Source organism: Lynx rufus, unplaced genomic scaffold, assembly GCF_022079265.1.
Source record: "Lynx rufus isolate CCGP_SWC_20201006 ecotype Redwood Valley unplaced genomic scaffold, mLynRuf1.p SCAF_4, whole genome shotgun sequence".
Lineage (NCBI taxonomy): Eukaryota > Metazoa > Chordata > Mammalia > Carnivora > Felidae > Lynx > Lynx rufus.
Genome location: NW_025814856.1, coordinates 87,890,786 through 87,915,478, shown reverse-complemented (window position 1 = coordinate 87,915,478; position 24,693 = coordinate 87,890,786). Strand labels below are relative to the sequence as shown.

The 24,693-nt window shown below is 37.9% G+C and overlaps 1 protein-coding gene across 1 annotated transcript in view; it reads left to right on the top strand.

Moving 5' to 3' along the window:
* Positions 1 to 24,693, top strand: part of PCLO (piccolo presynaptic cytomatrix protein) — a 411,980-nt gene that overhangs the window by 202,452 nt on the left and 184,835 nt on the right. Inside the window, exons 5-6 of the mRNA XM_047096771.1 lie at positions 8,501 to 13,592; positions 13,956 to 15,970. Of these exons, the coding sequence (XP_046952727.1) occupies positions 8,501 to 13,592; positions 13,956 to 15,970 (7,107 nt within the window). The remainder of the gene's footprint in view (positions 1 to 8,500; positions 13,593 to 13,955; positions 15,971 to 24,693) is intronic.

Sequence of the window (24,693 nt, the reverse complement as noted above, 5' to 3'; positions counted from 1 at the left end):
TTTATTATAATTATTTAAATAAAGTTACATTTGATCACAATAAAATATGATTAATAATAGTACTTTAGAGAGAACATGGATTGCACTTCAGTATTTTTGAAAATCTTGGTCTGCAATTTTATGATAGAGTTATCTTAAATTCAGCTTCTAAGTTAAGCTTATTTTGATATTTTGATATTTAGTTCTAATGACTATCTATAACAAGAAAGATAATCCACAAAGATATGTCAGAATTGGAAGAAGCGGATCAGAGTTTGTACTTCCCAAATCTTGCTACCTATTCTCTAAGTTTGAAACTGAAAATAATTTTTTACTTGTGGAAATTCCACAGGTAAATGTTTATCTTCCATGAGACCAATAGTTATTTGTTCTTGTTCTGTCAGAAAATACGGTATTTAAAATACACACACACACACACACACACACACACACACACATGAATGAATTGCTTTAAAATCCACTGGGGTTCTTCATCTGGAAGGGTTAGAAACAGATGAAAATATTCTGTTTAAAATGTATTAAATGAGCAGATACAACAGCTTTTAAAAATGACATATGTTATTTTATATAGCATAATCACATGGTTTCCACATATCTCTTTTCAAAGGACTGTTTTCACACCATAATTCAAGAACAGCTAGTGTTTGTTTTTTCTAAGTACTTAATAAGTACCATATTGCTGATAACCAGTTTACTTTCTCCTATACACTTTTTTCCCCTCCATCATTCCATTTACTTTATAGCATCTAGTAAGTGGTATATTACTGATAACCACTTGTCATCACCAAAAAGTTGAACAAACTTGGGATAATCCTATTTTTGTCAAAAAAGATCCATCTTCATATTCTACAACTTTTTAAATTCATTTCCTATTATATAATCAGTAAACCTCTGTTATTTAAATAACTTTAGAGTTATTCTCTCAGTACAAAATATACACAATATATATTCTTCAAAATATAAAGGTCTCATCAGTATACAAAACATATGTCACATCTGTAAAATCCAGAGGTCTTCTGTCCAGATCTGACCTACTTATAACAGGTGTAGTAAATGAATTTCACAGGTATACTGCGATCTCTGTATTCTTACCCTTTTTAAAAGAATAATTCCAATCAAAGAAAAAGCCACTCTTCAGTAGCTAATATACAGTTTTTTCATAAAAAAATAAATATGTATACCTTAAACCATTCAATATTGTGAGGCTTACTTCTTTGGCATAGTTTTCCTTTTTGGCTTACAGTAGTACTTTAAGTATTTTATTATTAAAGCAGAAATAGTAAATATTATAAACTGAACATATTAGAAATATCTACACTTTAATTCTGTTATTACCAAAAGTTTTGCTACTTACTTTGTTCTAAAAATTTCTCTCAAACCTTCCTGTTATTTCTGTAGTCTTTCCAACAATATTGGCTGACAAATACAGTTTAATTTGTCACCATATCATTTCGTACATATTACCGAATCCAATTTTATCCAAATGATGTGTAGCTTTTTTTTCTTTTATTATGAAATAAGAAAAATCAAAAGCTTCTAAATGTTTATTATGTAATTTATTGACAGTTGGTAAAGTACTGGAATATTTATTTTCAGAAAATTTTAGAGGTCTGTGTTGATGCCACAATATCACTTGCTGTTGTGCTAAAGCTTACGTTGTGTTTAGGTAAGATGTGCTGTTAGCAATGAGAGATGTCAATACAGATGTCAAATAGGTTTCCTGATAATGTCGGGCATTTTTGGCTGGGTCCCATCTGATTTAACTTGGTCATCATTACTTTTTTCTTGTAATGTTGCTGATGAAAAGTTTGTAATGATATGAAGCGTGTCAGTGTTTGTGTCTTTCTTACATTATTACTATCTTTGTGACGTGATTTTTTGTTTTGCCAGAATCTTTTGTCTACCACTTACCTATTCTAAGAAAACAGGTGTAATTGCTAGTAGCAAATAAAAGCCAGAGATCTGCCTAACTGAATAATAAGCCTCAGTCTAAAGATGGTTGAATAAAGTGACTACCTCACTATAACTTCTCCTTAGAGTGTGACTCTCAGTTTCCTCCCAGGATTTTTCACAAAACAGATGACCAACTCACATAAGGAGTAAAAGAAAATTAGCATCAATCCACTTACTAAATATTAGGAGAATATTTTTATATCAGTGTATAAAAATATATCTTCACATGTACTTCTTGTAGCCATTAGATGATTTTGCAGGCCTGTCCAGGCTTCTGCACCCCACAGCCAGGACTGCTGTGTAAATAACTCAGTTTGGCTTTCTCAGCCCTGTGGAATTTGGCTCCAGTATAACTTGTAAGCAACGCCTGATATTCCCACAAGTGATACGTAGAACAACAGCCAAATAAATACGCCCTTGTGTAATTCCTGAAGGTAGTTTGACCTTTCTGCCCTCTTCACCTGTACTCACTTCTTCTCTGTGCATAAATGCCGCACCCCTCCATCATCCCAACTGACAACCTCCCACTTGGATCTCTGGGCCACTTTTCTCCCTTGTGCCTGGTGCTTCTGCTGCTCAACGCCCTATGTTGATTGGTTTTAAATTTGTTTTTGTTTGAAATCAAAATAATACTCTTAATTTATCTCTTACAATATTCTTGGCACTGTGTTAAGTATTTTCTTGATCATTTCATCCACACAACAATGAATGAGGTAAATATCGTATATTTTTTAATTTGAAAGAAACTAAGTTCCTGTGCTCAGCATCACATGGCTGGGGATTCAGCAAAGCTAAGATTGTAGTCCAGTTCTGATTATAAAATCATGGCATTTGAACACTACACATAATTCTTTCCTGTGACACTTGTACCGTACTGACTTTACATGATTATAATTATTCTTCTCTCTAAGCAGCTTCCACTATTATCCTAAATACTTTATGTAGTTGTTTACTTTCTTATATATTTATGTTATTTTAGTTATTCACTTGTCATTTGTGTCATTCATATTATCACAGCATATTGTTTACATTTCTCTGTGGCCACACCTTTTTGTCTCTGTTTATTCCTCTCTCACAAAATGTGTTTGTCGAAAGGGATTAAAATGCATCCCCAAGTAGAATAAATAATTTGAAAGATACATCCTTCTTTACTTTTTTTAGTTTAATGTTTTAAAATTTCACATTACTACAGAGTTCTCTTTTTTTATCTATATACTTAAACAATATTGCTTGTCTGCATTTGATATATTACACTGATGGGGCGCCTGGGTGGCGCAGTCGGTTAAGCGTCCGACTTCAGCCAGGTCACGATCTCGCGGTCCGTGAGTTCGAGCCCCGCGTCGGGCTCTGGGCTGATGGCTCGGAGCCTGGAGCCTGTTTCCGATTCTGTGTCTCCCTCTCTCTCTGCCCCTCCCCCGTTCATGCTCTGTCTCTCTCTGTCCCAAAAATAAATAAACGTTGAAAAAAAAATTAAAAAAAAAAAAAGAAACACTATATAGTTCTCCAGATAAAAATCAAAATTTGAATGCCCATTAGCGTAAACTTTTTTTTTTTCTGGTTAAAATGACCAAGGGGTTAATATTCAAGTTAAATATAAGTCATTGTATATCATAGCAGAATAATCAGGATGAAAAATAATGAGGTTTTCTGTAGTGAAAGGATTTTCATGTAGGTGAGACTATTTGATTTTTCTGTCCAGTCCCAGTGAATTTTATGGACTTAGTCTTGTTCAGAATTTTTGGAACATTCAGACTAGTAATCCATTTTGACCCTAACATTGTATAAATGATTAAAGATCATTCATTTGTTGTATTACGTTGGCCCATTGAAATAAGTGGCTTGGGAAAATTAAGCAATATTGTATCCTTTCTTTGTCCAGTCTTAAGTTTAACCAAGAATTCAGGTGGTAACTACAGTAATGTTCAAAAAACTTCCATTTACCTTCAGTATGAAAGGCTAACCATTTCAGTATTTGTGAAAGGGCAGAACTAAGTTTGGCAGTACGGTGTGTCTTTGTACCTTCTCCATCACTAGAGAAGGCTTCAAGATATGATATCATCAGAAGAGTTTCACCTGGGGATTAGTTCATCACTGCCTGTCTCTGACTGGTCTCCAGGTCAACAAATGGCAGTGGAATATTGGAAGGAAAAGGAATTCTCCACTCTCTGTTTTGGGTTAGTAAGTAAACAAATATATGAATCTTAGCCTCTGAAAGTTTTGAGTAATTGTTTCATATACACAGACTTAGAAACACTCAAGTCTCAAGTACCATAATTCTATACATGGGAAAAGTGCAATAATAATAACAGTAAAAGTAAGTGAAATGGAATCTAATGCTAAATGTACTTAGAAAAATGCATGGAAAATGTGTTCCTCGGGGGAACTGAAAAATGACATTGCTATTAAAAAAAAAAGGTGTGCTTAAATTATGTTTGTTCCCACTCACTGCCTCCATCTAAGATGACAAAATTCTCACATAAAAGGTAGATGCCTGGAGTTTTCTTCTTAATTTAATTTCAAAGGTCATTCTAGATTGTATTACATGTAAAAAATGAAATGGGTAATTAATTTCAACTTCTGATTATTCAAATGAAGAAAATAATGCAAAAGTAATAAACCACCGTGATGTTTATGCACATAAATGCATATATGTGTTATATATAATACATACGAAATTTAGAAAGAACTGTTTGGATCTATTTATTAAGTTTGAATATATTATCACAAGTAACATAATATTCTTCTCAAAAATAAGTATGTAACGACACATTTTTGAAGCAATTAGGAGAAAACTCCCAATCTTAGTCCTAGGGACTTGAAACTTGGAAGAAAATAAGCCAAATTATGCCTCCCTCACATAAATACTTTGATCATATTCCTCTCAAGTTACAGTACTTCAGACATCCATTTGAAGATGGAATAGAGAAAACCAAACCCAACTTATACAGCATGTTTTATGTTCTTCTTAGTTCCATCTACTCTTTCTGATTTGATCACATTATTCCCTTGTCTAAAAAAAAAAAAAAAAATTATCCAGGAAGCAAGGGTTTTGCAGTGTATATTAGCTGTGTAGCCCAGTTAACCTGTGTGAGTACGAATTTCACTCGTACCCCCACTCACATACCTCCCAGAGAAAAGTAGATAGCCATAGAAGTGATCACTGCTTGGACAGATGAGTGCCTCAGTGTGCCCCTCTCTGTACATGAAGTAAAACTTCTTTTTTTGTTTCTGTTTTTAGCAGCAGTGAGTGAAAAGATGAATGGGTAGGTGCCTTAAAGAGCCAAAGGGCCTGGTTGGTATGTGATCTGAGATTTAACCAGCTAACCGTGTAGTGAAGAAGATCACTCGCCTCTACCAGAAGACTTTAGTATGCAAGTTAGTAGGAGAAGAGTTGACATTAGGACTTTTTTTCACTGTACCATGGTACAATAAATACATGAGCAACTGTCTCTTCTGAAAAATTCAGACCAATGCCCTTTGGTCACCTAACTTGATTTTCTTATTAAACACTCCAAACATTTTATCTTAGGCCCGCAAGCATATAGAGCAAAATCTTTGCAGCCTTTTACCACCTGATGATATGGAGAGTAACAGTCATTTAGAGAGGAAAATCATCACAGCATCATCATAGGTAAATAATGATTGAATCCTCTGCAGAATGTGGAGGAAAGAGACTGGGAGAGCAGCAGGAGGGAGAAATGGGTAGAACATGGTACTAAGGAAAGAAAGAAAGCTTGAGGACATGGAGATAGGCCACATAAGGAGATTGCAGGATGGGTATTTTGATATTTATGTGTGTTAGTCCCCTGTCTAATGTATCTTAATTCTCTTTGTTACATTATATGTCTGGTCCTAATCTTATTTTTATAAAATGTAGAATCTGCAGAATCCCTTGTATGAAACTCTAATTTCTCTTTTATTATACTCAAAAGAATTGTTATATATAACAATGGTTACGTTTCCTCCATATATGGATACTGTATTACACTGTTGTTTTATAACCTACGCAGATGCAAAATAAAGAATATAAATGTCACTATCACAATTTGATTCTGAAAGATCTTTTTTTTTTTTTTTACCTTTTTTTTTTCTTTTTCCACAAGGAGCTTAGGTACCCCACCTCTCTGGTTATGGTGTTTACTATGATTTAGTGAAGAGTGGGAAGGCAGATAGAGAAAGACATAGGAAGCATATTGGACTCAAAGAAATTGTGTTCATCAATGTGTAGGATATAAGGAGACAGAAACATCCCTCCCCTTGGACCATCTAGAAAAATTTTATTAGAAGTCTGCTTCACCTGTGCTGACCTCATTAACGTGTAGCTCTTAAGATAAAGGAACCAATATTAGTTGGGTGCTCATGACCCCTACTACTAACTAAAGTCTTGGAATTGTTGATAAGTAACTTTTTCCTGGGAAGACATCTGAAATGACCTGGAAAGTTAATTCATGGTAAACCAAAGAGTACTTACTGCTTTTTGCACTAGAGTTGTGAATAATATGTCACTGTCTTTTTGATTTTTTTTTAAGTTTACTTATATTATTAGAGAAAATGAGCAGGAGAGAAGCAGAGAGAGAGGGAGAGCGAGACAGAATCCCAAGCATGTTCATTGCTGTCAGCACAGAGCCTGATGTGGGGGTTCGAACTCACAAGCTGTGAGATCATGACCTGAGCCGAAATCAAGAGTCAGATGCTTAACTGACTAAGCCCCTAAGTCTTTTTGAATTTGAGTTACATCGTGTTGTAAATTTGGCCAAAGAATTTTACCACATAATGTATTCAAAATACATTTCTAACTATACATAGTAACAATATAGGTATTGAGAGGAACATGAGTCGAAAATGAATATCAAACCAACAGCTTTTATATTTGAGAACTCTACAGCTAAAAGAAGCAGAAAGACAAGGAGGTGAAGGAGGAGAGAAGGAAGGAGAGGAGAGAAAGAAGGAAGAAAGTTTCTTTCATGTTTGTTGTTTGTTGTTCAACGTGACGTGTGATCATAGGAGGAGCCCATGCTTACAAACCCACTGAAAATATTCAGATAGTTAGTTCAAGGCACAGACTTAGTGGACTTAAGGTGGCCTCAGAGGCCAGGGTCAAACAGAGCATGTCCTCCTGTGGTTTGTTTTCTGACCTCTTCATTCCATAGGGCTGTGGGGGTTATTTTAACACTCTAAGCATGAAAACTCACTGGATCAGTTGAGTTCCATTTTGCTCATAGGTAATTTTAATTTCGACTTCTACAAAAAGCCTCTGTGCTTAGTATTTTCATTTAAGGCTACTCTGATTCTGGAACCAAATCACTGGCATGGCCTCATCACAGCCCAAGAAAAGCAGCAGGTCGAGGCTGTGATTTGTCTGCTTAGTGTCCCAGCTCCTTGGAAAGCCCACGATCCCATTTAGAAAATTTAATTTTTGAACTGGTTGAAAGGAGCTGACTTTGACATGGTGTAAAGGTAAAAGTCCAATGTATTTGCAAAGTCAGAAGACATTTGTAAGTGATATTTATTAAATATCTTTGAGGTGTGATGCTGAAAATAAATGAGATTAGCAACACTATACAAATAGTAGCTGGATATTTCTCTTGAGGTAAAGCCATGAGTCAGTAATTATTGCTTAACTTTTTCAAAGTTTATAGTTTTTAAACATTCACTTCAAATGATAGAGAATTATAATAACAATACCAAGTAAATATAGTGTCTTCACATCTTTAAATTATTTTTTATGTACACATCTTTTATTATTTTTTGATGTTTATTTATTTTTGAGAGAGAGACAGAACACGAGTTGGGGGTGGGGGAGAGCAGAAAGAGAGGGAAGCACAGAATCCGAAGCAGGCTCCAGGCTCTGAGCTCTCAGTACAGATCCTAATGCAGGGCTTGAACCCACAGACTGTGAGATCATGACCTGAGCCAAAGTTAGACGCCCAACCAACTGGGCCAACCAGGTGCCCCTAAAGTGTCTTTTAAAAGTAGTGCCTTATTGGAGTCTATTTCAAAAATAAATCTCCTCTGATAGTTGAGATGGATAACATTACAGTATTACCTACATATTTCTGTTAAGTAAATTTTCCATCATCTCTTAAAACTTGTAGTCTGGTACAAAGCCCATCCTCTGATTTTTTTTTTTTCTTTCTTTGACTGTCCTCAGAATTCAAAAGTATTGATTATATTAATGAAAAAATTAATTTTTCTCTTTGACAGTTTAGAACATTTTTCCAAAGTAAATGTGCTGAGAAAGATAATCACGTGTTTGAAAGAAAATGCTATTGAAATATAAAGAGTATTCATGGAAAAAAATCAAATGTCATTGAGAATTGACATTTAATTTAACTTAGTTTAACTGAAAACTAACCTTAATCAGTATGTATCAACTATTTTAACTGTTTTGGGCCCAGAGATTTTTTTTTTTTTAAATACTGGCCTATAGTTGAAAAGAAATCCTATAATTATTCCTCAGTTCATAGTAGTAATTGGGAGTAATAGAGAGGCCATGTTACTAGTTTAATCACGTTAAGTTTTTCCTGTATCTTTTCCTCCCTGCTAGGAAAAGGAAGATGACAAATCAGACACTTCAAGTTCTCAGCAACCAAAAAGCCCACAAGGTCTGAGTGACACAGGATATTCTTCTGATGGGATATCAAGTTCACTTGGTGAAATTCCAAGTCTTATTCCAAGCGATGAAAAAGATTTGCTCAAGGGACTCAAAAAGGACTCTTTTTCCCAAGAAAGCAGTCCTTCCAGCCCCTCAGATTTGGCTAAGTTAGAAAGTACGGTCCTCTCCATTTTGGAAGCTCAGGCAAGTACACTTGTTGAAGAAAAGTCAGAAAAGAAAACTCAACCTCATGAGGTTTCTTCTGAGCAGCCAAAGGACCCACAGAAAACTCAGAGTTTATCTGAAACAGTGGAAACTACAATTTCAGAAGAGGAGCTCAAAAAGAGTCCAGAAGAAAAAGACACTTTAAAGAAAGATAGCCAACAAGACATTCCTTCCAGAAAGGACCACGAAGAAAAGTCCGAGTTTGTTGATGACACAGCTACAAGAAGACAGCTTTATGATTCAGTTGAAGACAGTAGTGAAAGTGAAAATTCACCTATTCCACAAAGAAAACGGAGAACCAGTGTTGGTTCATCGAGCAGTGATGAGTATAAACAGGAAGATAGTCAAGGGTCTGGTGAAGAGGAGGACTTTATTCGAAAACAGATTATAGAAATGAGTGCTGACGAAGATGCTTCAGCTTCTGAAGATGATGAGTTCATTAGGAGCCAGCTCAAAGAGATTAGTAGTAGTATTGAGAGCCAGAAGAAGGAAGACATGAAAGGAAAAGGGAAAGCAACAGCCGGGAAACATAGGCGACTAACTCGGAAAAGCAGTGCCAGCTTTGATGATGATGCAGGGAGACGCCATTCGTGGCATGATGAAGATGATGAGACATTTGATGAGAGTCCTGAGCTTAAGTACAGAGAAACTAAAAGTCAAGAGAGTGAAGAACTTGTAGTTGCTGGAGGAGGGGGGCTACGTCGCTTCAAAACCATTGAACTCAACAGCACAATAGCAGATAAATACTCTGCAGACTCATCACAGAAAAAAACGGCTTTATATTTTGATGAGGAGCCAGAATTGGAAATGGAGAGCTTGACAGACTCTCCAGAAGATAGGTCAAGGGGGGAAGGATCTTCTAGTCTTCATGCTTCCAGCTTCACTCCTGGCACGTCCCCTACCTCAGTGTCGTCTCTTGATGAGGACAGTGACAGTAGCCCAAGTCACAAAAAAGGAGAGAGCAAACAACAACGTAAGGCTCGCCACAGGTCACATGGTCCTCTTTTACCTACTATTGAAGATTCTTCAGAGGAAGAAGAATTGAGAGAGGAGGAAGAATTATTAAAGGAGCAAGAAAAGCAGCGGGAATTGGAACAGCAGCAAAGAAAGACTTCTAGTAAGAAATCAAAGAAAGACAAAGATGAACTTCGAGCTCAGAGAAGGAGGGAAAGACCAAAGACACCACCCAGTAATCTCTCTCCCATTGAAGATGCATCTCCAACAGAAGAATTACGCCAGGCTGCGGAAATGGAGGAGCTCCATCGATCTTCTTGTTCTGAATACTCACCTAGCATAGAGTCAGACCCAGAAGGCTTTGAAATAAGCCCAGAAAAGATAATAGAAGTGCAAAAAGTTTATAAATTGCCCACAGCTGTGTCTTTATATTCACCAACAGATGAGCAGTCTATTATGCAGAAAGAAGGTGGCCAAAAGGCATTAAAAAGTGCCGAGGAGATGTATGAAGAAATGATGCACAAAACCCACAAATATAAACCTTTTCCAGCTGTACCTGAACGAGATGAAATGTTTGAAAAAGAGCCTTTGTATGGCGGGATGTTAATAGAGGATTATATTTATGAATCTTTAGTAGAGGACACATACAATGGTTCGGTAGATGGCAGTCTGCTAACAAGGCAAGAAGACGAAAATGGATTTATGCAGCAGAGAGGGAAAGAGCAGAAAATAAGACTCCCAGAACAGATTTATGAAGATCCTATGCAAAAAATAACAGACCTCCAGAAAGAGTTTTATGAGTTAGAAAGCTTACATTCTATTGTGCCTCAAGAAGACATTGTTTCAAGCTCTTTTATCATCCCAGAAAGCCATGAAATAGTGGATCTGGGTAGTATGGTGACTTCCACCAGTGAAGAAAAAAAATTATTAGACGCTGATGCTGCCTATGAAGAACTCATGAAGAGGCAGCAAATGCAGTTAACACCTGGATCCAGTCCAACCCAGCCCCCCATCACAGATGACATGATAGAGTCTACCGTGGACTTTGACAGGGTGCCCGATGCATCTTTGACATCAAGTGTTCTCTCAGGAGCATCTCTTACAGATTCGACCAGCAGTGCAACACTCTCTATCCCAGATGTCAAAATAACCCAACATTTTTCAACAGAAGAAATTGAGGATGAATATGTAACAGATTATACAAGGGAAATCCAAGAGATAATTGCCCATGAATCACTGATTTTGACCTACTCTGAGCCTTCAGAAAGTGCTACATCTGTCCCACCCTCTGACACACCCTCTCTCACGTCTTCTGTTTCTTCAGTTTGTACCACAGATAGCTCCTCACCTGTCACTACCTTGGATAGCATAACCACAGTTTATATGGAACCAGTGGATGTAGTAACTAAATTTGAAGATTCTGAGGGAATTTCTTCATCAACATATTTTCCAGGCAGCATTATAGACTATCCGGAAGAAATAAGTGTATCTTTAGATCGAGCCACCACACCAGATGGAAGAACTGGTGCTGATCATATCGTGATTTCCTTATCTGATGTGGAGCCTCCTATTCTAGGATCTATAGGAATTAAACCGGAGGGGCTGATTGCTGACACTGTTTCCACTGACTTACCTGTATCTGCAAAAGACTCAGTGAAGAAAGCCAAGAAGGACACTGGGAATGGAATTATTCTCGAGGTTCTGGAAGCTTACAGAGATAAAAAGGAGAAGACTGAGGTTGAACTAACAAAGATGAGCTTTTCTGAAACTGTGTTTGATCAACCTCCTTCTTCTGCAGTGGCCCTTCCAGTAGGGGAGCGGGTTTCAGCAACGTGCTTTATATCAGGACAGGTCTTTGATCAAACAAAACCCGCCTCTCCATTGCCATCCGGCAGTCCTTCTGTTACCTCTCTTCCAACTAAAACGCGTCCATTCTTTAGAAGTTCTTCTTTGGACACATCAGCACAGCCTCCTCCTCCCCCTCCCCCTCCCCCTCCCCCGCCTCCCCCACCCCCTCCTCCCCCCCCTCCACCTCTCCCTCCACCAACCTCACCCAAGCCAATCATTCATCCTACAAAAAAGTTAACAATTACAGCTCCAGAGACTGTAACCACTACAGCTAAACCTCTAGTTGATGCTGTTACTACAGTAGAGGCTACAGCTATTCCAAGAAGTAATGGGTTACCTGTAACAAAAATATGTACCACTGCACCTCCTCCTGTTCCTCCTAAGCCATCTTCCATCCCATCTGGACTTGTCTTTACACATAGACCTGAGCCAAGTAAACCTCCGATTGCCCCTAAACCAGCAGTCCCTCAGCTTCCAGTAACTACACAAAAATCAACAGATACACACCCCAAGCCAACAGGTCTATCTTTAGCTTCAAACATGACATTAAATTTAGTGACTTCAGCAGATTATAAATTACCTTCCCCTACCTCCCCAGCATCCCCTCACTCTAACAAGTCCTCACCAAGATTTTCCAAATCCCTCATGGAAACCTACGTGGTTATCACATTGCCATCCGAACCTGGGACTCCAACCGATTCTTCAACTAGTCAAGCAGTTACCAGTTGGCCCCTGGGATCACCCCCCAAAGACCTGATTTCCATCGAACCAGTGTTTTCTGTAGTTCCTCCTATGACAACTGCAGGAATGCCAAGTTCTTCAGAACAGAGCTTGTACATGTCAGGAGCTTTGGAGACATTTTCTGCTGTCCCTGTCACAACGTTATCTTCATTTCAAGCAGCCCCAACCTCAGTTACACAGTTTTTCACAACTGAAGTTTCCAAGGCTGAGGCTTCAGCAGCCAGAAGTGCACTCACTAGTGTTGGTCTCAGCAGTGTCTCTATATCGATTCCTCCAGAGCCTCTTGCTCTAGATAGCCTACATTTAGAGAAGCGTCAGCATAAGGAAAATGGAAAGTTGCCGCTTGTTGGTGATGCCATTGATTTGCGTACAGTACCAAAAGTAGAAGTTAAAGTAACTGAAAAGTGTATGGATCTTTCTGCCTCCACAATGGATATGAAAAGGCAGACCACCACACATGAAGTCTATGGGAGACAAATCAGCGCCGTCCAACCATCTATTATAAATCTCAGTGCAACTTCAGCAGTAACGCCGATGCCCCTGGTCACTGAGACGGTGACTGTTGTCACGTGCGCAGCTAGTTCAGGTTACACCATGGGCCCAGAAAGCCTAGTGGGTATAGAACATGCAACACCAGCACCCCTCCAGCTTACTACATCGAAGCATGCTGAGCCTCCCCCGTACAGGATACCGAGTGGCCAGGCCTTTCCTGCAGTTAGGGAGGATGCACCAATAAACTTATCTTTAGGTACATCAGCACACCCAGTGACATCGGCTGTTACAAAACCTGTTACCGCACCTCCTGTCGGAGTCACAAATGGATGGACGGATAGCGTCACACGCCAGGGAATGGCTGATGGGGAAGTAGTAGATCTCAGTACAACCAAGTCTCACAGAACTGTTGTAACGATGGATGAATCTACTTCCGGTGTGGTGACCAAAATAGTAGAAGATGATGAAAAGCCTGTCGATCTGACTGCAGGAAGAAGAGCTGTATGCTGCGATATGGTTTACAAGTTACCTTTTGGAAGGAGCTGCACAGCACAGCAGCCCGCAACTACTCTTCCTGAGGATCGTTTTGGTTATAGGGATGACCACTATCAATATGACCGGTCAGGCCCTTCTGGTTATAGAGGGATTGGGGGAATGAAACCTTCCATGTCTGACACGAATTTAGCAGAAGCTGGACATTTTTTCTATAAAAGTAAGAATGCTTTTGATTATTCTGGAGGAACTGATACAGCAGTAGATCTAACTTCAGGGAGAATTACTGCAGGTCAGTATGATGTGGCAGCAGACCTTTCCTTGAAATGTCATTATGGTGTCCCTCATCTCATTTCAGGATGAAAATGTGGTCCCTTTTCCAATTGTGTTACTTTTTCTCTTTCTTTGGATGTTTTGGCAGCGTATTTCGGAGTACATGTGCGCTTTTGTTTCTTCAGTTTTTAATTTGTTCTGCCCAAAGTCACCTGCATGTGCCTGCATGTTCAACATTGCTTTCATTCTGCATCCAATTAGATTAACCTCTGGATTTGCATGCAGTCCCATTCATTATGTTCGTCAAGATCAAGAGGGCCCTCAAACCCCAAACGCATCATTTATTCTGGGAACTGGACTGTAACTCTACCCTGTATTTCAGGTGAGGTAATGGATTATTCAAGCAAGACTACAGGTCCATATCCAGAAACACGACAAGTCATTTCAGAAGTTGGGATTAGTACCCCACAGTATTCCACAGCGAGAATGACTCCACCTCCGGGATCCCAGTATGGTGTGGGGAGTGTTTTGAGGTCATCCAATGGTGTTGTCTATTCTTCAGTAGCAACTCCGATTCCCTCCACATTTGCTATCACCACACAGCCTGGCTCCATTTTCAGCACCACGGTGAGGGATTTGTCTGGCGTGCACACAGCTGACGCGGTGACTTCGCTATCCGCCCTGCACCAGAGCCAGCCAATGCCTAGATCATATTTCCTAACAACAGGTGCGTCTGAAACAGACATTGCAGCAACCGGTATCGATATCAATGCCAGTTTGCAAACTATTACAGTGGAAACCCTTACCGCTGAGACAATAGACTCCGTTCCCACTCTAACCACAGCCTCTGACGTGTTTTCCGAAGTGGTGGGAGACGAAAGTGCTATTTTAATTGTCCCCGAAGAAGGCAAACAACAGCAGCAGCTCGACTTGGAGCGTGAGCTCTTGGAACTGGAGAAAATCAAGCAGCAACGTTTTGCTGAGGAATTAGAGTGGGAACGTCAGGAGATTCAAAGGTTCCGAGAACAGGAAAAGATCATGGTTCAAAAAAAGCTGGAGGAGCTGCAGTCTATGAAGCAGCACCTTCTGTATCAGCAGGAAGAAGAGCGGCAAGCCCAGTTCATGATGAGGCAGGAGACATTAGCTCAGCAGCAGTTACAGCTGGAGCAGATCCAACAGCTGCAGCAACAGCTTCACCAGCAGCTAGAAGAGCAGAAGATTCGCCAGATCTACCAGTATAACTATGACCCCTCTGGAACTGCTTCTCCACAAACCACGACAGAGCAGGCAATTTTGGAAGGTCAGTACGCTGCCCCAGAAGGCGGCCAGTTTTGGGCAACTGAGGATGCAACCACCACGGCCTCGGCCGTCGTGGCGATTGAAATACCACAGAGCCAAGGATGGTACACGGTGCAGTCTGATGGCGTCACTCAGTACATCGCCCCACCTGGCATCCTGAGTACGGTTTCAGAAATACCTCTAACAGATGTGGTTGTGAAAGATGAGAAACCACCCAAAAAGAGAAGCGCTGCGGCTAAAGTCCGTGGACAGTATGATGAGCTCGGGGAACATATGGCCGATGATCCGCGCTGCTTTAAAAAGATAGTGGACAGTGGCGTTCAAACCGACGACGAGGACGCGGCAGATCGGACTTATGTGAGTAGGAGGAGGAGAACCAAAAAGAGTGTTGATACGAGTGTCCAAACTGATGACGAAGATCAGGATGAATGGGATGTGCCTGCTAGAGCAAGGAGGAAAGCTCGAGTAGGGAAATATGGTGACAGCACTGCAGAGGCTGACAAGACCAAACCCCTGTCCAAAGTCTCCAGCATAGCAGTTCAAACAGTAGCAGAGATATCTGTGCAGACTGAACCAGTCGGAACCATAAGAACGCCTTCAGTACGGGCACGCGTGGATGCCAAGGTAGAAATAATTAAACACATTTCAGCACCTGAAAAGACTTACAAAGGGGGCAGTTTAGGATGTCAAACAGAAGCAGATTCAGACACACAGAGTCCTCAATATCTGAGTGCCACATCTCCACCCAAAGACAAGAAACGCCCAACACCTTTAGAGATTGGTTACTCATCTCACCTTCGGGCAGATTCCACATTACAGCTGGCTCCTTCCCCACCCAAATCTCCAAAAGTCCTTTATTCACCCATCTCACCACTTTCACCAGGCAAAGCCTTAGAATCAGCCTTTGTACCTTATGAAAAACCCCTCCCTGATGATATAAGTCCGCAGAAAGTACTGCATCCAGATATGGCTAAAGTGCCCCCGGCAAGTCCTAAAACAGCCAAGATGATGCAGCGGTCCATGTCTGACCCCAAGCCTCTGAGTCCAACAGCAGATGAAAGTTCCAGGGCTCCTTTTCAGTATACCGAGGGCTACACGGTAAGAGTGATTCTTTTCAGTTAGAAGACAGTAGATGAGTTGATGTTAACCATGTGTGTGCAGACTTGAGGAGGCGTTGAGGCTCCTGGTAACTTAGGAACCTAATACTAAAGTTTAGTAAGGACTAGTTTATTAGAAATTTGGGGAAAAACAGAAAAGTCTCCACCCATTTAGAAATACCAGAAAAAGAAGACATCTTATGTGAGGCAAAATGAGAAAGAAATTTATTACTTTATGACCAATGAGATTGAAAGTTTTCTTCTAATCTTGAAATCTCCCAAATGTCAGTTGTAGACTGTGATTTCAGTGGATATAGTTAATATGTATTTTCAAGGATGATGGAATAAATACTGAACATAAACAGAAAGGGAAGGCAAAGGATGCCCTTAAATTTAGATGCAGTGACACCTGAAGTTCTTTAGTAGAAGGGTCCTTGGGGATCATCAAAGTAATTTCATCTTCTTCCAGCCAGAATGGTTTCATAAAAGGGCTTAGAACATTGACTGCTCAAAAGTGAACTTTTCTAGGGCTGGCAGATGAAAGTGTAATATGATTTCATAGTTCATTCATGCTTATTTATTTTCTGACAATTTTCTTAATATAACATCAGGTAAGCCTTAGTCCTAGGGCTTATAGAAACAAAAAAAATTATGTTCTTTTAAATAATAGTGATAATTATTTAAAAATATATGAGTATGCTTCAAAGGAAAAAAATACAGATATGTTGGACACATTTGTAAAGATCTCTCTAGCTGAGCTAATAAAAGATGTTAATCATCAGCTATTAAAAGTTTATTCTACTCTAAAAATTTAATATATAACTCTTTAGAAGGTTGTTGATAAATACGATAGTTCAATTTAAGACAGGATTTATGTTCACATTAAAAGTTCCATTAATTTACTGGTTTCTGAACTTCAGGTCTTCAAATCCCGAAGCTTCTAAATGGGTTTTTCTGAGATATTGCTACATTTCCACCGGCCTTAAACATTGGCCATGGACTGAAAAATACGCCGTTAAGCATGACAGTCACTCTATTCATAGGTAAAGAGACATCTCGATAGGGATATTTAAAAATTACAAATTCATGTCTGTTTTCTAGTTTCATAGTGGCATTTTGTTATTACGTATTTTTTGAAACAGTGTATCCTAAAAATAAAAATGTCTTCATGTGGGGGGACAGAGGTCGTTAGCTGTTAAGTCAGGAAACCACTAATGCATTGAGATTTCATTCAATTTACAGAGAATTATTTTTTGTATGGCTTTCTTTCTAGAATTATATCTATTGTGAGAAGTGATTCTCAATTCTGCTCTCTGTGTAGGTATTTATTTTTCTAGCAGTGGCATATAAATTCACCTAACTAGTTTCTTGGAAAACTTGGAAAATGTGGTTTTTGACAGTACTTTAATACTATAGGATTACATCATTAGAAAGTATAAGGTTTTCCAGTTGATGTATTGATCATTAACTTAATATATGGCCCAGTACCCTTAATTCATATGAACTCAGTTAGAGAAGAGATTGAAGTTGTCCGTATTTTTTCTCCAGAGTATTCACTTCAGATTTGGAAATGTGAAATGAAAGATAAAATGAGTTATGTGAGTTGTGTTATAGGTACTGATACTGATTAACTATCTAATCATAAAAGAAGTTGGGTAGAAATACTAAATAATTTCTGAGCCTGAAATTCCTAGATGTATTGAGCCTTGAAACACAGTTCAATGGTTCCTTTTTCTAATTGGCTGAATTCAGTGCTTTAATAGGGAATAATTGTATACCAACTGAAAGATACTGCCTTATTTCCTGCACAGAGTAGACCATTTTATATACAGGCAATGTTTTTGGCACTTTAGACACTTTGATTCTCTTATGTGAATTTCATAATTTGTTTCTTTGCCCATTTCTAGATATGCTTTCAGTCTGTTTAAAAGCTAAATTAATTTCTTAATTGTAAGTATGGATTTCAGTTGTACTGAAAAGAATAATCTTCTAAGTGATATTCATAGTGATATAGGGTTAAGAAGTTTAGCTCATTAATTTACATACTGTTAATTTTCTCAGACTAGTAAAGTTGAAATGAATCACACATTTCAGTTGCCATTGAGACAACACAGCATAAAATAGCATAATATAATACAGCATGAAAGAGAAGTTCTATTCTCTATGAGGTTCTGTGGAAAGATCTCCTTTTCTGGAAGTGTCAGGAAATGTTTCACAGAGGAGGTTCTGGAATGTGAAGGTGAAATCTCTGTTGAACCATGAGAAGAAAACTGGAGGCCCTTCCAAACAGAGGAAACACAATATGTAAACGTTCAGTCTGATGACCAAACATAAAGCAAAGAGGAAGAGGAAGAGTTTAACTGTAAGTGAAACTGGAAAAGTAGCAAGGAACATGTCAGAGGGACTCTAATTTTCTGAGTTAGAGTTTGGATTTACTTTCCATTGGCTATCAGGTGATTAGACCAAAACCAGCATCTTTTTTTTTTTTTTTTAACACTTTACACTCTTATCTAGTCCCTGGACTCCCTCCACTCTTGCCTTCTTTACAGCCAATTCTCTAAACTGCACCTAAGTTCATTTTCTAAAATGTATGACAGATTGTGTCACACACTCCACAGCTTAAACTCTCCAGCACATCCTCATCAAATTCGGAATATATTAAAAATTTCTGTACATGGACCCTTATGATCTCTTCTCTGCCTGTCTCACAACCTCCTCAGTCACTCCTCACATTAGCCCCCTCCTCTTCCTCTGCTCCTACCACTGACCTTGCCAATCTCCTCCCCATCCTGGACCTGTGTTGGGATCTCCCTCTCCTCCATCTTTGTCTGGCTCATGCCTGTCTACAGGTTTCTGCTTAAGTTTTACTTCCATAGAGAGGCTCTCCTTAACTTATTCTCTAAATAAATCTTCATATCACCATTAATTCCCATTATGCATCCTCTGAATTATACATATATATAATATATATATTTAAGATATATTTACTTTATTTAAATAATTATACATTTGAATATATTTAAATTTTATATAATGCTTATTAATAGAATGTTTATTTAATCAAATATAATCTTTCTTCTCCCGTAGAACCTCACCTCTGCAAGAACAAGAGTTTTGCATTGATTGTAGCTCTCTAGTCCCAAGTGCCTAGAACAATGCCTGGCACAAAATAGACACTCAATATTTATTGAATAAATGTATTAAAGGGAGAAGTATAAGCATAAAAGCAATGGGACAAAACATGTATTAAAAGACTCTGGTCACTTACTTTTTCATTGCCACAATCTTGACCCATCCTAGCAAGTCCTGTTGATAACGTAAAATGATACCCCCTTTACTTAAAGTGTGACTTCCACTTTGTTTATCTTTGGGTAACACATCTGGCAGACACACTGAACAAGTTGAATGGTATTCAGCTATTAGGCAGTCCATTTACCTTACAGATGAAGAACAAAACCCAGAGTAGATTAGTACCTTTATCATTGTTCCTTAATAAACCAGTGATCTGGTCAGAATTAGAATATTAGCCTCTGAACTTCACAGTTCTTGTTTTCTATTAGTCTCTTAAAAAAACTCGCCATTATCTGATTTTTCTTACTAATTCAGGACCATGCTTGGTCTTTTTATCTTGTCATTTCCTCTGCTCTACCTACAATTCTGATTTAAATCCCTCTCAGTTAGGTTTATTCATTTTGAAATGTATTCTTGCTTTCATTCACCCGTTATATCAGTCACTCACTCTTTGCTCTTTTTCAGACACTGTGGTAAGCTCTAAAGGTACAAGGTGACTCAAGGGGCAGAGTTCATGCTTGACTGGGATCATTTTGCTCTTCTTGCCCATGAACTGTATTAGTTTGCTAGGTTTCTCAGAACAAAGTACCACACACTGGATGGCTTAAGAGAGGGAAATTTATTGTCTCAGTTCTAGAGGCTAAAAGTCCAAAATCAAGGTATTAACAGGGTTGGTTCCTTCTGAGGGCTCTTCCAGGCTGCTCTCCCAGCTTCTCCTAGCCTCTGTCATTCCTTGTCTTGTAGATAGCAGTATCCCTGTATTTTCACCTTGTCTTCCTTCTCTGTCCATCTCTTTGTCCAAATTTCCTTTCTTCATAAGGACACCAGTCCTCTAGATTAGGTTCCGCATCAGTGACTCAGTTTTAATTTGATTACCTCCGTAAAGGTTCTGTGTCTAAATAATTTCACATTCTGAGGTGTTAGGGATTAGTACACCAACATACTTTTTTTATGTGTGTTCGGGGGAGGGGGGAGAGACACATTTCAGCTCATAATGTGTATTGAAGCACTATACTGTACATTCTGTTTGTTCACAGACAAATGTGGACTGTTTTTGGTTGGTTGGTTGACTTTTGGTCGCCTTTCCATACTCATTTTTTTTTTCCTTAGTAACTGTCTCAGAAACTTTTTGGAGCACTTTAGTTATTACAGAATTCTTCCTTATGGGTAAAATTTTCCTAAGGCACCTGTGTGTCTTAGTTGACTGTGCATCCAACTCTTGATTTCAATTTGGGTCATGATCCTAGGGTTGTGGGATTGAGCTCCATTTCATGCGTGCTTTCTTTTGAGTTTGGAGCCTCCTTAAATTCTCTCTCTCCCTCTGCCCCTTTCCCCCTCATACACGATAGGTAGATAGATAGCTAGGTAGGTAGGTAGGTAGATAGATAAAAAGGAAGGAAGGAAGGAAGGAAGGAAGGAAGGAAGGAAGGAAGGAAGGAAGGAAGGAAGGTAGGAAGGAAGGAAGGAAGGAAGGAAGGAAGGAAAAGAATGAATCTTCCTTCCTGGAGATTTAAATTTCATTTTATTTTTGGAATCCACCTGTGTGGCATAAGATCCTTTAATTCACATATGGTTTTTCCATCTTGGAACTTGGATCACATCTTTGACATAGGAGTTCTAAGGCAGAAGCATTGTTAGTGTCTAGTTAGTGTTTCAATGGCACTTTGAGTTCAGGCTAACCCCTACAATGTCCTGTATATTCAATTTATTAAAATTAGCACTAATTAACATAAAAATCACAAAATAATGTGTACAGCGTGCATAACTGAAGCAGGGAGTTATCTGAGATAATTTTATTGAGTTATGTAATGTTCCCCAATGTCTGTAAGACATTCTTCCACTTTCCAGACCCCATCATTCTCATATCAAAGTCATAGCTCCAAAGCCAAAACCTGTTTTTTGATAACTTCTATGTAACGAAAAAGTTTTACCTTGTAGCTGAATTCCCTTTACAAATGAAAATTTTTAACTCTGAATATAGATGGAAGAAAATTACTACCTTTTTCCTTAAGTCCTTCAGTTTGTTCCTTGGGAAAATTCTCAAGAGATATAACAAAAACAAAGTCAAAATTTATTGCTTCCAAGGGGTTAAGCTGACTACTTAGACACAACTTGATAATTATTTCTTTTCATCACAATTTGGAAAGAGCAAGGGAAGAAGTATGCTTTCTAATGGAAGGTTCTATCTACACAATGATTTTCTCACTTTTATTAGTAGAATACTTCTTCAATTAGAATGCTTAATGGAAGCTAAATAGTTAAAAAAAAAAGGTGGAAAATGATGTGGAATGATCAAATATCTATCTGTAATGATTAAATGAAGTGACATTCACTACCTTCCCATCACAAAGTCTGGCAACTGTAGATATCCAGTAGTGTTGAGTTCCTTTTGTCAGGTAGACATTTAGCAATATCTCTATTTCTTCAGCACAAATTTACCAATTGTCATTAAAGAGCTTTACTTTATGGGTTGATACAAATAATTCTCAAATATCCTAGTAATTATGTGGCTTTCTTATTTCATGGAATATATTATGCTGCTTCTCTAGAAAGTGGATTCCTCTGCTCTATAACCATTTTAAATTTACTTTTCTGGGTAAATAAGCCAGAGCACCAAAATGTGTTCCTCATGCCTTTTATCTTTCTTTTTTTTTTTTTTTTAATTTTTTTTTTCAACGTTTATTTATTTTTGGGACAGAGAGAGACAGAGCATGAACGGGGGAGGGGCAGAGAGAGAGGGAGACACAGAATCGGAAACAGGCTCCAGGCTCTGAGCCATCAGCCCAGAGCCTGACGCGGGGCTCGAACTCCCGGACCGCGAGATCGTGACCTGGCTGAAGTCGGACGCTTAACCGACTGCGCCACCCAGGCGCCCCTTATCTTTCTTATATACAAAGAGACTGATTTACATCATTACCTCAGATGATCAATAACTTCAGGATGGAAGATTAAGGATGTCCTCTACAAAATCAGGGAAGAAAGTGACATCCACTGGGAGAAATAGCATTGTGAATTCATAGGATTTGTTTGCAGCTAGAAGGGATCTAATTCACTCAAAATTCTTGATCTTAAAAATTAACATTTTAAATTATTTCTTTTAAAAAAGACATGTATTGCAGAAGTAGTACATGTTTTGTCAGTGATGATATATACCACTTTTTGTACTAAAAATAAGCTACATTTAAAATATTATCACCTCTGTATGCCTTAAAAATACATAGAGTGAGTATTAAAGCTGTTGTTTCCTACTCTTAGACTTATTGAACAAATACAGAGCTTTTTGAATAATAAAGCAAACTCTTTATTAATTTTTTTTAAAGTTTATTTATTTTGAGAGAGGGAAGGAAGGGCAAAGAGAGAGGGAGAGAAAGAATGCCACGCAGGTTCTACACAACCAGCACAGAGCCCTATACGGAACTCGATCCCGTGACTGTGAGATCATGCAGCTGAAATCAAGAGTCAGACACTCAACCAACTGAGCCACCCAGGCACCCCTAAAATCCTTTTATCCTAGACTTCAAACCAGGATCCTATTGCATGAGCTGATTTTAACAAGAGTATGTTTTGCTTCATTGATTGCTATTTTGATAGCTATTTTTAAGATTTTTGGAACTCTTTAATATGTATTTCTGAAAGTAATTTCCATAACCTAAAGTGAAAAATTTTATTTCTATCAATTTTATTTCTGTCATAACATGCAGAATTAAGAAATAATGACTAGGATGGCCTACTATGTTTTGAAAATTAATATTTATTAGGGATTGCTCTATTACTCTTTTGAAAAACAAAGTAAATCAGTCTGTTAAAATTTTGATGAAATTACCTGTTTTATAATGGTGGTATTTATGTATGTCAGTAAAGATTAGTCATATATTTAAGACTAGCTTTGTAAATCATAATTATTCTTTCTATAGCTCTTTATTATTAATATATTTTTTTCAGGATACATTTTTATGATTAAAATCCTGCATTTGAAAATATAGGTGCTTTAAAATTGAAATAGAAAATACTATTTTAAAGTGTTTTTCAAAATAAATGGCAGTAAAATAATAACTTATGAGAATTGTTAGTTTCTAAAAATAAAAACTAATGTATGTATATATATTGTAAATATTATATAAACACACATTATATGTTATACATATTATGTTGTCTTTTATATATGTATGTATACATATATATACATATATATATGTGTATATATATACACTGAGTGAAAACCAGAAAGGTTTTAAGTTGATCTCATCAATTTAGTGCTAATTTGTTAACATTGCTATAGTCAATATGTAAGGATTAATTTTAAAACACAACTTTTTAGACTGAAGGAGAAAAAAATCATTCATATTATCCTTAACCAGACATCTGTATTTAAATATATGCAAATGAGCATAATTAAAAGAAACAGATTTATGATTCTAATGTTCACTGAGAGACCTGTGCTAAAAAATGTAACACTTAACTATTTGGATATGCCGGTTTAACACACGGGGGCTGTGAATTAATAGAGCATTGATTGTTACTGATGCAGTTTAAAAACATAGAACATTATTTAACATTAATTAGCTTCCTAAGTGTATTATCATAGTATTAGGTTTTGTTTTTGTTTTTGTTTTTTTATGTTTGTTTTGAGAGAGCACAAGCAGGAGAGGTGCAGAGAACAAGGGAGAGAGAGAATCCTAAGCAGGCTTCCACCCAAGAGCATGGAGCCCTATGCGCTATCAGCATGGAGTCCTACACGGGAGGCTCAGGGGCTCAATTCCGTGACGGTGAGACCATGACCTGAGCCGAAATCAAGAGTCAAACATTTGACCAACTGAGCCACCCAGGTGCCCCATAGTATTAGTTTCTTTCTTTTTTTAGAGTATGTATGTATGTATGTATGTATTTATTTATTTATTTATTTATTTATTTATTTTTACAGTTTTATAGAACTTTTTATTTTATTATTTTTTAAATATAATTATTGTCAAACCGACTAACATACAGTGTGTAAAGTGTGCTCTTGGTTTTGGGGGTAGATTCCATGGTTCATCACTTACATACAACCCCAATACTCATCCCAACAAGTGCCCTCCTCAATGCCCATCACCCATTTTCCTCTCTCCCCCACCCCCCTCCTCAACCCTCAGTTTGTTCCCTGTATTTAAGTCTCTTATGTTTTGTCTCCCTCTCTGTTTTTGTTTTATTTTTCCTTCCCTTCCCCTGTGTTCATCTGTTTTGTTTCTTAAATTACACATATGAGTGAAATCATATATTTATCTTTCTCTGACTTATTTTGCTTAGCATAATACCTTCTACTTCTATCCATGTTGTTGCAAACAGCAAGATTTCATTCATTTTGATTGCCAAGTAATATTCCACTATCTATCTATCTATCTATCTATCTATCTATCTATCCATCCACACACCACATCTTCTTTATCCATTCATCAG